Below are 14,778 nucleotides of genomic sequence, written 5' to 3'. Positions count from 1 at the left end.
GGAGGCTGTTAAAATTAACATATTTGGGTTGTTTTTATCATAATTTCAGTCTTCAAAGCAAATCCACGGCTTGTTCAATTAAAAAAATGAGTGGTATACAATGTTTATACAATATATGACAAATGATAGTTTAATTTGGAATGCTGCTTGTTATTAAGGTAATGGTGGGTCTCGCAGCCGGTCCACTTTAGAACCACAGGTGTAAAACATTGTCATTTGTAGAAAATGGTTCTTAACTTTAGGCTGCTGAGGTTCGGCCCTCGGGGTTTTGGCAATGATTAAAATCGGCCCTCCGTGACGCAAACTTGCCTCCCCCTGCCCTAAAGTAACCATCTTGTAGTTATGAGTCTTTATAGTTCTAAGTCCTAATAACCTCACATCTGAGTTTCAGTTTGAACGGCTCTTCTCTCAGCTTATCACCGCTAATTACCTGAATATTGATCTGTCCTGGCCTGAGCTTCAGAATCATTAGCATAACAGAGCTCTCCAGTGGCACAGTTGGTAGAGAAGGGGGTCGTCTCATGATTGGAAGGTCGGGGGTTCGAATCCCAGCTCCTGAAGATGCACACAGTCATTGGGCCTTTCCGAAACCGCTCCCTCCTCCCTCACCCTCCCCCCTAACACTCAGTCTGCTCGTGCCCGCGGAGTGAAGCTCTGTCCGAAATGGACAGTGGGAGAAAAGCTTCTCAGCGAGGCTGCATCACCACCACACTTAACAGGTGTGTGTTACACCGGAGAGCAGTCCCACGAGCAACACACCAAACAACTACAGTTCCGCGTTTACTTAGGACCTAAGTAAGATAAGATAAGATAAGATAATACTTTATTGATCTCACAATGGAGAAATTCACTTGTTACAGTCGGCGTTCAAGAAGATCACTCAGAGTTGTGCATAAACAGACAGGAAAATGTGCAACCAGTAAAATAGAATAAAAACGAGGTGTCCCATGTACAACAAGCAGCAGAAATACAACAATAGGTGAGCAGCAACAATAAAAATAGGATAAAAAACTAGAACAGGTCATATAAGTATTATATCGGGGTGTAAAGTTACAGTCCTAGTGCAGGATGTCGATAAGTGATGCTGGTCCAGGGAATAAAGTGCAGCTGATACAGGGATTATTGCACATGTTACTTCACAGTCTTATTGTACAGTCTGACAGCAGTGGGGATGAAGGCTTTGCGGTAGCGCTCCGTCCTGCACTGAGGGCGTCTCAGTCTTCCACTGAGAGAGCTGCTCAGCTCCTCTACAGTCCCGTACAGTGGGTGGGAGGTGTTGTCCACGATGGAGATGGCGTTATTTGGTAATTTTAACGCTGCAGATATTGCTCTGCTTGGCCCACTTGCTCCTTTTGTTCGTCCATGTGTGAGGAATCTTGGCGTCATGTTGGACAGCTCTTTTAAACTACACAAGCAAATTAGTTCAGTCATCCAAACTAGCTTTTTTCAGATGCGCCTCTTAAGTAAAGTTAAATCCTACATTCCTCTAAACGAACTTGAAAAAGCAGTACATGCGCTCATCACCACTCGTCTAGACTACTGTAATGCTCTATACTGTGGTTTGGACAAAGCGTCCATTACGAGGCTACAAATGGTCCAAAACGCAGCGGCCCGCTTGCTGACCGGCACCAGGCGACGTGAGCACATTACACCTGTGCTCGCCCGTCTGCACTGGCTTCCTGTCTGTCACAGAATCAATTTTAAGATTCTTTTAATTGTTTTTAAATGTTTAAATGGCTTGGCACCTTTGTATCTGTCTGAGCTACTCTCTGTCCATGCCCCGTCCAGAGCACTTCGCTCAGCTGACCTGCTCCTTCTGGATGTGCCCAAAACGCACATGAAAACCAGAGGAGACAGAGCTTTTTCTGCTGCTGCCCCCCGACTGTGGAACGGTCTGCCCCTCAGCATCCGTTTGGCCCCGACTCTAAGCAGTTTTAAGTCCTCCCTTAAAACCCACCTCTTTACACAGGCTTTTTAATATGTTCTACTTTCTCCATTGTATTTTTGTTTAATTGATTTCGACGTAAAGTTTATTATGCCTTGTTTGTATTTGTATTCATAGTTTTTATCATCTGTTTGTGTTGTGAAGCACTTTGGGCAGCGGTGGTTGTTGTAAATGTGCTATAGAAATAAACTTGACCTTGACCTTGACCTTGAGGTGAGCTTGGCTAACACCCTCCCGTCCCTCACCTCCTCCACAGAGTCCAGGGGGCAGCCCAGGACGGAGCTGGCCCTCCTGACCAGCTTGTTCAGTCTGTTCTTGTCCCGCTCTGTGCGGCCCGGGGCCCAGCACACGGCAGCGTAGTGGAGAGCAGAGGCCACCACAGAGTCATAAAAAGTCCAGGTACTTGAAACTGTCCACCTCCTCAATGTCCTCCCCCTGGATGTTCAGCGGTGTGTGCGGTAGTGGCTTCCTCGTGAAGTCGATCACCGGCTGCTTCCGAAACGAGCAGATTGCTAAGAGCTCTTACGCCAAACCGGATGTGCGTCAGCGTCTGCCATGGCAAGTTGCCTCCGAATTGGTAAGTCAGTTAGGAAGTAGTTAGGAAAAGGAGCCTTGATGCTAACTATCATAGCCACTTTAGCATAGGGACCTCTGATGCTAACTATCATAGCCACTTTAGCATAGGGACCTCTGGTGCTAACTAACCGGTGATTAGGAGCTATGTGCCATCCCATAAGCCACTGTGCCAGACCCCCCCACCCCCCTCGCCCCCACCCTCGAGTGATTCATGCGCAACCACTGTTGATTGACAGGAGCACATTTAATAAAAATAATAATAATTAAAAATTAAGATTCTGCACAAGCCAAACTTTATAAAAGTGATAAATCCATGTTGTCGTCCCCACAGCTCAGTCACATGTCAGTGTTAAAGAGGAAACTCAGGAAACGGATTAAATGCTTTTGTTTTCATTTAGTAGAAACTTAAGCCACATGGATCATTTGCTGCTGTAGCTTTAAGAAACAGCTGTTGAAATAAAATAACACTAAAGGGAAATGTTTGGATCATTTGGATTTATTTTTCTCCTTAAATGTCTTTGTTTGGACACTATGTTGTTGTTGGACACTAGGGGGCGACATGCACTTTTGTTTGGCCTGCACTCCACCAGTAACTTTAAAGAAGAAGAAAAACAGCTGTTGGTGATGTCACTTCCCTTTCCCCTGTTTAAGGACGGACGGATTGTTCAAAATGCAGCTGAAGCTCTAGTTCCCTAACTGCACAGATCTAACAGTCGAGCCCATGAAAGGTTAAGGAGTTAGTTGCTAGTGTTAGTGCTTAGAGGCTACAATTTGATGGTTTCGGATTGAGCCACCATCTCCTTCGTCTTACTGGTGTTCAAGCTCAAACTGAGTCGGCCTGTTCTTACTGCATGTTTTCAGTTACTACACAACACTGCCCGAGACCCCTGTGAAGGAGCTGGACAAAGCCTGGGCATCTTTTCTGATTAATTATACTGTCACTGTTTCTGGTGGTGTCTGTGCCGAGGACTCACAGCTCCATGGATGTATTATATCAATATAATTCAATGGACCCATCAATGGATCTGGGCCTCTCTGACAAAACACTGGCCCCAGACCCTGGATTGAACATGTATTTATTTATTTGCTTGTTTTATCATTATCATCGTCCAAAACTCCGCCGCCCGAATAATCACCAGAACTCCATCCACTCATCACATCACCCCAGTTCTTCAGCAGCTCCACTGGCTCCCCATCAAACATCGCATTCAATACAAGATCCTTCTCCTCACCTTCAAATCTCTCAATAACCTGGCCCCTCCTTATCTCACTGAGCTCCTTCATGTGCCTCCTCCCTCCCGCACCCTCCGGTCCTCCTCTGCCCCTCAGCTGTCTGTACCTACTGCCCACTTAGCCACCATGGGTGCTCGAGCTTTTAGCCGCTCAGCCCCAAACCTCTGGAACTCACTCCCCGCTGAACTCCGACAAATGACCTCACTGCCCCTTTTTAAATCGCGTCTCAAAACCCACCTATTTAAAGTTAGCTACTTACTTTGATGTGTTTTATTTTGTTATGCTTTTATCATTGTAGCTCATGTAAGGTGACCTTGGGTGTTTTGAAAGGCGCCGACAAATAAAATGTATTATTATTATTATTATTATTATTATTATTATTATTATTATTATTATTATGCTGTTCTTATGCGTTTGTGTCAATGAGTATCACGTGACGCGCTCCTCTTGTTGGTGGGCGTGTGTCGGCTCTTCCGCCCACGCCCCCTCCCTCCCTCCCCGCGTCATCATCATGGCAGCCTACATACAGCGCTTACACCACATTTCCCTGCACGTCTCCAACGCGGACAAATTCGCCGGCGAGCTCGTCTCCAAGTTCAAATTCAACCTGGTCGCCGCCAGACTCCAGGACAAGACCCGGCAGTTCGCTTTCAGGAAGGGGAGCGCGGTTTTTGTCGTGAACGAGAGGAGCGGGTCGCCGGCTGAAGGCTCCCCCCCGCACATCGAGGACTTTCAAGCCGGTAAACCCGACCGGGAGAGCGCGGTGAGATGTCTGTACGACGCCAGCGCGCACTACCCCGTGGACACTGTCACCAACGTGTGCTTCGAGGTGGAAAACGTGGAAAGGTCATTCAAGACTTTGCGCCAACTGGGCTGCGACTTCCTCGTCCCTCCCACGACTCTGCGGGACGACGGAGGCGCGGTCACGTACTCCGTGCTCAGATCCATCGTGGGGAACGTGTGCCATACGCTCATCGACAAGTCTGGATACGAAGGGAGGTTTCTGCCCGGGTTTAAGGCGGTCGGAGAGGGGGGTGAGGATGAGGAGCAGGAGGAGGAAGACCCGGCGTGTCCGGTCACGCATTTTGACCATGTCACTTACGCGTGCCCACGGAAGTTTACGCACAGCGTCATGGAGTGGTACGAGAGGTTGTTTGGGTTCAAGAGGTTCTTCATCACCAGGTAAAGAGACAGAGGAGATGCTTTCTGACCTTCTCCATCTGACCTTTGACCTCTGCACCTGCTCTCACTCCAACCAGCTTCATGCTCTTCTTTCAGAACTTCCATATTTCTCCTCTTTGGTCCTGCTTTTACGATGTATCCTAGAGAAATAGAGAAATAATACTGAGATATGAACTCAACCCCCACCTGAAAACATTTTCTCCAGTTTGGCTTTACCCAAATCTAAAAGCTCCTTGGGAAAAAAAAGTGTCGAAAATGAGGATGAAAACGCATCAAAAAATGTGACAACCCAACCTCTTACCCTCCGCTTTAACCGAGCGCAGTTTCTCCAGTTCGGCTTTACCCAAATCTAACAAGTTCTCACCTGGCGCTTACAGCATATTGGCCAGAGTGACGCCTCAAAGCCAAGACATACAAAACAGATCCTTTTCCTCGCATTGCTGCCTCGTTGTTGTCACTTTTTCACATTCTTTTTCATCTCATATTTGCCAGAGTTTGACACATTTTTTTTTTTTTTTTTGTCACATTTTTATTATTTTTTGTCACATTTTTTTTAGTTTTTTGTCACATTTTTATTATTATTTTTTTAACATTTTCTTTTATTTTTTGTCCCATTTTTTTTATTTTTTGTCAATTTTTTTTTTTTTTTTATTATTGTTTTTTGTCAAAAAATTTTGGGGGGGGGTTTGTCACTTTTTTTTTTTTTTTACATTTTTATTTATTTTTTGTCACATTTTTTATTGTTTTTTGTCATATTTTTTATTGTTTTTTGTCACATTTTTTTTGTTTTTTGTCACATTTTTATTAAATTTTTTACATTTTTTTTTATTTTTTGTCACATTTTTTATTGTTTTTTGTCACATTTTTAATTTTTTTTTATTTTATTTTTACACTTTTTCCAAGAAGCCTTTACATTTGGGTAAAACCAAACTGGAGAGAAAGTGCTCTGTTCAGGTGGGAGGTAAGAGGTTAACAAGAAAAGTGGCTAAAATACAATAAAAAGCCACAAAACATCAACAAATTAGAGGCAAAAAGGGAATGGGAAAAGAGTGACGGCAGGTCTTAGCTTTCAAATGAAGCGACACTCGGTTTAGGCGGGGGGTAAGATGTTGACAATATTTTCAATTCTTTCTTAACCTTTTAACTCCCACCTGAACCAAGCACATTTTCTCCAGCTTTAACCCAATCCAAAAACTTCTGGAAAAAAGGTGTGAAAATAGCAACAAAACTGAGATGAAAACAAGGATGAAAATGTGAAAAAAGTGAGAAAAATTTGAGGAAAAAGTGACAAAAAATGGACAAAAAATTTAGAAAAAATGGACGAAAAAGTGACAAAAAATGGACAAAAAAGTGATAAGAATTTGACAAAAAATGTGAATAATTTGACAAAAAAGTGACAAAAAAGTCACGAAAATTTGACAAAAATGAGACGACTGCCCAACAAAAAAAGTGATGAAAAAAAATCTGATGATGTGAGGAAAAAGATCAATTTAGTTTTGTAGATCTAAGCTTTCAAATGAGGCGTTACACTGGCCTACAGGATTTGGGTAAAGCTGAACTGGAGAAAATGCTCTCGGTTCAGGCGGGAGGTAAGAGGTTAAAACAGCTTAATTTAGGCAGTTGTTTTTCCATGTAGTTCTTTTTGTGGATGTGGTATTTACTCATAAGTAAGAGTAACTTTACTTTGAGATCATTTTAATCAAGAAGAAGTTTAATGCTTCATGCTTTTGCCACTTAACCTCTTAACTCCCGCCTGAACCGAGAGGATCTTTTTGTCACATTTTTGTCCTTTTTTTTAATTTTTTTTGTCATTTTTTGTCAATTTTTTTTATTTTTTTGTTACATTTTGTCACATTTTTGTCTTTTGTTTGGTCAATTTTTATCACATTTTTGTCATATTTTTTGTCATATTTTTGTCACATTTTTTTTCATTTTTTTGGTCACATTTTTGTCATATTTTTGCCATATTTTTTCTACATTTTTTGTCATATTTTTGCCATTTTTTTCTCAAATTTTTAGCATATTTTGGTCATTTTTTCGTAATTTTTTGGTCAATTTCTTGTGACATTTTTGCCACTTTTTCATACACTTTTTTGTCACAGTTCCATAATTGTTCCAGTTCAGTCGCTATTTTCACAGCTTTTTTCCAGAAGCTTTTGGACTGGGGTAAAGCCAAACTGGAGAAAATGTGCTCGGTTCAGGTGGGAGTTAAAGGGTTAAAGCTGTGCTCACTGAGGAAGGAGACAGATACTTCATTATAATATTCTTTAGACCCAGTGGCCCAATTTACCCAACTCCAATCTCCAAATAAAAAACATCTAACCTAAATGTCTTCATTTGTCACTTCACCACAGTTTGCCTCTTCTCTTGTCAGTAATGAGGACGTGGAGGAGGGCTTCGTGCTGAGCCAGGAGGGCATCGGTCTGCGCCTCACCGCCATGCAGTACTGGAAGTGCAGCGAGGCCGGTCTGGTGCTGCCCTCTGCTGGACAGAGAGGGACAGACTGCAAGTTCGTCATCGCCGAGTCTCTCCCAGAACAAGGTACGAATGATTTATTGATTTCAGCTGCTTTTTCCAGGTTTCTCCAATAAATGCAGACAATTTATGTACAATAAAACTAAACAACATTGCACTAAGCAGCAGGTAGGTCAGGGGTAGGCAACGTCAGGCCCGGGGGCCAAATCCGGCCCTCCAGCACAGAACCTCTGGCCCCCAAGATGATTTTGAGAAACATTATGACACAAATCAGAAAGTTCTTCAACATTTTTAGGGTTAAATGGGAGAAATACTGTCAATGCACCCGATTATGTCATATTATGCACAACTCTGGCATTTGTAGAAAGTGCACTGGAAAAATAATAATAATTTTAAGGAAGAAATGACAGAAACCTACTTGGATTAAGAGATTCAATCTAAGCTTTGAGTAGATTTGGTCTTAGATCAGATAAAACATCTTATCGCCAATGGAACAAGTCATTATTCTCTTAACTCAGATTATATTGTGTAATTTCAAGTGAAAAACATCCATCCATCCATTTTCTTCCGCTTTATCCGGGGCCGGGTCGTGGGGGCAGCAGTCTCAGCAGAGATGCCCAAACTTCCCGATCCACACACACCTCCTCCAGCTGTTCTGACCCCGAGGCGACACCAGGCCAGCTCGGAGACATAGTCCCACCACCGTGTCCTGGGTCTTCCACGAGGCCTTGTCCCACTAGGACATGCCTAAAAACAAATCTGTTGAAGTAAAAGTTCATTTGTCTGATTTCAAAGTGGGTTTTATGATTGTTCCATTGGCATCAGTGTTTGTATCTTTCTCTTGCATTCGTCCAAACAGACTCAAATTCAACATACAGAACCTTTATTCAAGCAGTTTTAAGTCATTTTTCTCATTTAAGATGGTATTTTTTCAATGTGTTGCTTTACTTTGGTCTAAAATTGGCGGCTTCGGCCCTCGGTGTTTTTACAATGAAAAAAAATGGCCGTTAAGAAAACTTGCCGACCCCTGAGTTACGTGATCCTTATATGGAGGATGCAACAGAAAATGAGTGGGAATTAAGGATTCCCATTCGCACCTGAGCTGTCATAGATCTTTGGCTCCTTGTCACGCAAAAAGTTACCTTAATCTGATATATGTCCTTTTAATTTTGGTCACGTTTGTATTTACCTTATTCTGCCCCCCCCCACTTTTAACCATTACCATAGTTACCACAATAAGATTCTCAGCTGCACCGACTCAACTCTAGATTAGAGGCTGCTTACGATGTTGTGACGCCATGTGAATGCAGCCTATTGTGGAATAAACTATTGTAAAGCCGCTGCAGCGTTGTTATTATTGCTGTTGTTTCAGGCCGTAACCAGGTGGACACGTTTCTGCAGCAGCACCGAGGAGCCGGGATCCAGCACATCGGCCTCTACAGCACAGACATCGTGTCCACGGCCCACACCCTGAGTCAGGCCGGGGTCAGCTTCTTCTCCCCTCCGCCCGCTTACTACACCGAGGTACGCCCGGGTTTAGGTCCGGCTTGGAAAATCATGACATCGCTCAGCTTTTTTTACTGAATAAGTTTGTGGAACATTTTTAAAAGCTGCAGCAGATTGGACTGAAATTGGACAATATTTTTCTTTTTTTGCTGAAAAGTGGCCTCAATTATTCTTTTGAATATTGAAATTTCCTCTCATTCTTGTTCTATGGAATGCTGTGGCTCGTTTTAAAGGGGAGAATCCAAGCTCTCTGTACATGAAAACGGTTTAATTCCACATGTCTCGGTTCCTGAGAAATCTAAGCTAACAGAGGCTAGTTTTAATTTTTTTTTTCTAGATTCGGAGATAACAGGGTTTTATGAAACACTCTTCTTTCTGATTAACTCCTCCCTCCTCCACGCCCCCCAGACTAAAGCCACGCCCCCTCGGACTAACACCACGCCCCCTCAGACTAACACCACGCCCCCTCGGACTAACACCACGCCCCCTCAGACTAACACCACGCCCCCTCGGGCTAACACCACGCCCCCTCGGACTAACGCCACGCCCCCTCGGACTAACGCCACGCCCTCAGACTAACACCACGCCCCCTCGGACTAACGCCACGCCCCCTCGGACTAACGCCACGCCCCCTCAGACTAACACCACGCCCCCTCAGACTAACACCACGCCCCCTCAGGCTAACACCACGCCCCCTCAGACTAACACCACGCCCCCTCAGACTAACACCACGCCCCCTCAGAGACTAACACCCCGCCCCCTCAGAGACTAACACCACACCCCCTCGGACTAACACCCCGCCCCCTCGGACTAACGCCACGCCCCCTCGGACTAACGCCACGCCCCCTCGGACTAACGCCACGCCCCCTCGGACTAACACCACGCCCCCTCGGACTAACACCACGCCCCCTCAGAGACTAACACCACGCCCCCTCGGACTAACGCCACGCCCCCTCGGACTAACACCACGCCCCCTCGGACTAACACCACGCCCCCTCGGACTAACACCACGCCCCCTCAGGGACTAACACCACGCCCCCTCAGAGACTAACGCCACGCCCCCTCGGACTAACGCCACGCCCCCTCGGACTAACGCCACGCCCCCTCGGACTAACGCCACGCCCCCTCGGACTAACACCACGCCCCCTCGGACTAAAACCACGCCCCCTCAGACTAACACCACGCCCCCTCAGACTAACACCACGCCCCCTCAGACTAAAAAATAAGAAAAGAAACACAATAATATACTATGAAATGTCCAGATGTGACTTTTCCCAAGTTTTTGATCGTCATTTATTTCACTTCTGTTCATCACAGAGCTGCCAAAATACAGGTGTATTAGAGAGTCAAGTTTCGTCATTTAAAAAAACCCGCAAAAACAAGATTTTCTGTTTTTGGCACTCAATGTGTTAAAAATGAAATAAACTAAAACTTTGACTTGCTGCAAACCGTAAAACCCTTTTATCAGATTGAATGATGGTTATCAGTGGTTTTGGTTATAGGGTAATGCCTTCATTTCATTTAAGTTCCACTAGATGGAGATGTTCTTCCATTGTCCCGTTCAAACAGACGTATCTCTCATGTTTCTGCTCCTCTCAGGTGGGGAAGCAGCAGGAGATCGTCGCGGCCGGACACAGCCCTGAGCTCTTGTCTCGACACGGGATCCTCCTGGACACAGACCTCCAGGAGACGCAGAGCTCAGCGGGACAGGAGCCCAGGTCAGGACACCATCATCAAACTCTCCTAATGTAGTACAGCCATCAGTTAACACGGCCCAAAGAACTGCACTCACAGAACACACGGTTTGTTTTGAGTGTATGTGTCTGCGCAGGTTTCCTCTTTCCTACAATCTGTGTGTTCAAAAACATGCACTTCCCTACCAATAAACCAGTAAATAAAACCTATTAAACATGTTCTTGAAGCATAGAACATGCATTTTGAGTGATGTCACAGTCACACCCACCCTGACTCAAACCAGACGTGTGAGGCTCCATATCGTCCTGTCAAAACATAACACGACCCTCCTAAAGCCACATTCTACTTCTATAGCGTCTGACATAGTGTCTGCATTAAAGTGAATATGACCGGTTTAATGCTTTTCAAAAGATAACATCAGTTATCAGTGTAATTATCATTTTATTACAGTGAAGCAGCAATTTTGATGAAGAAATGTTGGGCAGAAAAGTGATTTTTCTGTAAATGTTGAAGCTGCTGAATCTCCATCATGAGTGAGACGCCTCACTCATGATGGAGGATGAGGTGTGTTTAAGATGAGTGAGGCGCCTCACTCATGATGGAGGATGAGGTGTGTTTAAGATGAGTGAGGCGCCTCACTCATGATGGAGGATGAGGTGTGTTTAAGATGAGTGAGGCGCCTCACTCATCTTAAACACACCTCATCCTCCATCACCGCCTTGCGCTGACGCAACCTGTGCGACGGTGCCGGGCTCACGGCTGGAGCGCCTCGCAACAAAGGGATTATGGGAAATGAAGTGCTTTTTTGTTCCCCTTACCCTCCGCCTTAATGGGCGTCACGATAGCACAGCGGTTAGAGCTTGTGCTTCACAGCTCAAAGGTCCCGGGTTCGATTCCCATCTGGACGGGGCCTTTCTGTGTGGAGTTTGCAGGGTCTTCCTGTGTCTATGTCGGGTACTCCGGTTTCACATATCACTAAAAACATGTACAATAGGCCAGGTGTGTTTGACAGTGCACATGGGGGACGACGGGTGGAAATGAACCAAAGGCTACAATCTGGTGTGGCTTGTTACCGGGGGCGGTAGAGCGGGTCTCATGCGTGTTAATTTTGACAACATATTTTATTTTAGTTTTAGTTTTAGTCTTTTTGACTAAAATGTAATGTAATTTTAGTCAAGATTTAGTCAAAAAAGACATTTCAATTTTAGTCTAGTTTTAGTCGACTAAAATTGCATGTTAATTTAGTCGACTAAAATTAAGACTAATTTAGTCGACTTATATTGATAATATTCATTCTAATCATATTTAATCTTGTTCCTCTGCTTCATGGAGCTGCTCCACATGAACAAAGCTCAGAGTGGCTCCTTTAACAGAGGATTTACATGATCTGAGGCTCTTTCAGACGCTCAATAGAAGTTTGGATGATTTTAGTCTCTCCTTTTCATTTTTATTCAGTCTTATTTTAGTCGACTAAAATATCTGGACATTTTACTATGACATTACTATGACATTTTAGTCATAGTTTTAGTCTCATGAGAAACTTTTAATTTAGTTTTAGTCCAATTTTAGTCGGAAAAAATATCACTTTGACTAAAATTAAGACTAAATATTTTAGTCAACGAAATTAACACTGGTCTCATGATCAGAAGGTCGGGGGTTCAAATCCTGTCTCTGACAGGTGGCTGTCGTTGTGTTTGTCTTAGGCAAGACACTTCACCCCATGCCTATGTGTGAGTGGTTGGTGGCTACAAATAGTTTACCACCATCAGCATGGAGTGAGTGAACCCCCCTCCCTTTCATGTGTGAAGCGCTTATGACACAAGGTGTGACTTGTGTCATATGAAAAGCGCTATACAAATAAGATTCCCTTTTCCCTTTCATGAATGAGACCCATGTATGTTCATTAACATGAACTGTCCCGACCAATTAAACCAATAAATAAAACAAATAACTGTCACTTTCCTCCAGTTTGCCTTTCCAGTTTTTCCTCCCATTGCATCATTTGAAAGCGAAAGCCTAAGAAACTGTGACATTTCTTATTATATTTTTGTGACTTTTTCGTTGCATTTTGTTGCTATTTTGACGTTTTTTCCAAGAAGCGTTTAGATCTGGTTAAAATCAGGCTGGAGAGAACGTGCTCGGTTCTGGTGGTTCGAGGTTCAGGTTAAACCCTGGTGTCAGACGTGGGCGATGCTGATTTCTCTCACACTCGTCGTCCCTGTGATGACATTTCAGAGAATAACCATCAGATCACATATTTATGCCACAGTCTATCTCTGCCTTCACCTCCGTTTACTCCCCGTTTAACCCTGCGTCCCTCCTCAGGTACCTCCTGCAGGTGTTCACGCGGCCCCTGTTCGCGGAGGACACCTTCTTCCTGGAGCTGATCGAGCGCAGAGGCGCGTCGGGCTTTGGGGAGGGGAACATCCGCGCCCTGTGGAGGTCCGTGCAGAGCTACATGGAGAAGGAGGAGCTCGAGACGCAAAACACGGCACCCAAAACACTCCAGTCCGTCCACAGCTGACCCGCCACACCGCTTTTAAATCCTTTACTGCTTAGTTTTATATACGTTTAAGAGCACTTAGGGGGGGATGTGGATTATTTATTTATACGGCACATTTAAATGGCCGTCATCTTTACGTATGAGAACAGCCTTACTTGAAGAAATACAGAGTTACTTTTTTAGTAAACGGTGCTTCTACATATTTATGTTTTGGGTAAATGCAAAACTGCCGACACTGAATTGACTGAAAAGAGCGAGTAATGTCTGGTACTGTCACTTTCTGAGATTTACAAAAAAGTAATGAAACTTGTATGACTTGAATGTGGTTCATCCGCTTCATCCGTCTCTGTAATGTTCAACACACTGGTCTGAAAATACAGTTGTTCTTGAGCTGCTCTGTTACTGTGATTGTGTTTATGCGTCGTCTCTGCTCATGAAAACATACAATACATCTTCTCGCTGGATATTTTTTAAGGTTCAGTGGATTTTTTTTGGTCCTTTCTGGCCATGAAGGAAGTGGCTTTTTATAAAATGTTGGCTGAGGATCTGAAGGTCTTTGGGCGACATTTAACCCCCTGTAGGTCTTAGTTACTCTGGCGAGACCCTGTGACCTCATTCGAGGACGTTACATTTTCGCCTCTTGACACAATGATCGTCAAATTTGTCCATCTTTGACCTGTTGGCCACATTTGGGGACACTGCCCACGCCATCTGGTGGTGACATCATAACATTACACCAAGAAGACGATGGCGGGAACATCAGCAAAATCCTTCTACACCAGTTCTCCAAAGAAAAATGATCCAGGAAAAAAATCTATCCAAGTTATATCAATAAAATACATTTATTTATGTCCAACACTCACGCACCGTCATGTGGGGATTAAAATGTGACATATTTTATAATTGTAGCCGCGAGGACATCAGTGAATGTGAAGCACTGGTTTGAGGACATTGGGACGATATAACGTTATTTATTCTACCATCGCTAAACTTGGGACTATTTAGATGGATTTACAGTTGTAAATAGTTATTGTAAGTGGCACATTTGCAGAGTCATGTTGTACAGTTGTAAATCTTATACTAAAATACTAAGTGGTAAATTGTCGTAGAAATAAACGATATAGCTAGCGTGCTACATAGCTAGCCTATTTAGCCGCGCCTCTATGATAGCCATCTGGCTCAGATGTAGATTTTACTTTATTTTTTGTATATTTTTATTTTTTTCACGATCCGACACTGATATTCGATAGCGGAACCGACACTGGAAAAAATACGATATTGGGTATTGGCTACAAATATCCGATACTGAACCGATATCAGGGCTGCGTCCGAAACGAGCAGATTGGTAAGGGCACTTACGCCAAACCAGATGTGTGTCAGCGTCCGCCATGACAAGTTGCTTCCGAATTGGTCTGTCAGTTTGGAAGGAGTTTGGAAAAGGAGCCTTGATGCTAACTGTCATGGCCACTTTAGCATAGGGACCTCTGATGCTAACTAACCTGTGATTAGGAGCTATGTGCCACCCCAAAAAGCCACAGTAGCTAGTGTTAGTGCTTAGAGGATATAATCTGATGGTTTCAGACGCAGCCCAGTTTTGGCTCTCATCGCCTGAAAAACACAACTTTTACTAAGTTAATCTAAGTGAATATGGGCTGCAGATCAT

The 14,778-nt window shown here is 44.0% G+C and overlaps 1 protein-coding gene and 1 long non-coding RNA gene across 2 annotated transcripts in view; one reads left to right on the top strand and one right to left on the bottom strand.

Moving 5' to 3' along the window:
* Positions 1 to 14,778, bottom strand: part of LOC306978670 — a 183,149-nt gene that overhangs the window by 152,282 nt on the left and 16,089 nt on the right. The gene's annotated exons all lie outside the window — the stretch shown is intronic.
* Positions 4,226 to 13,159, top strand: hpdl (4-hydroxyphenylpyruvate dioxygenase-like). The gene is made up of 5 exons (XM_079577222.1): positions 4,226 to 4,936; positions 7,311 to 7,477; positions 8,784 to 8,935; positions 10,517 to 10,635; positions 12,938 to 13,159. The coding sequence occupies exons 1-5, from the start codon at positions 4,266 to 4,268 to the stop codon at positions 13,134 to 13,136; spliced, it is 1,308 nt and encodes a 435-aa protein (XP_079433348.1). The 5' UTR covers positions 4,226 to 4,265; the 3' UTR covers positions 13,137 to 13,159.

Source organism: Gobius niger, assembly GCF_951799975.1.
Source record: "Gobius niger genome assembly, chromosome: 19".
In the NCBI taxonomy this organism is placed as follows: Eukaryota; Metazoa; Chordata; class Actinopteri; order Gobiiformes; family Gobiidae; genus Gobius; species Gobius niger.
Note: the sequence above shows the minus strand (reverse complement) of the source record. Positions and strands in the feature narration are given on the sequence as shown.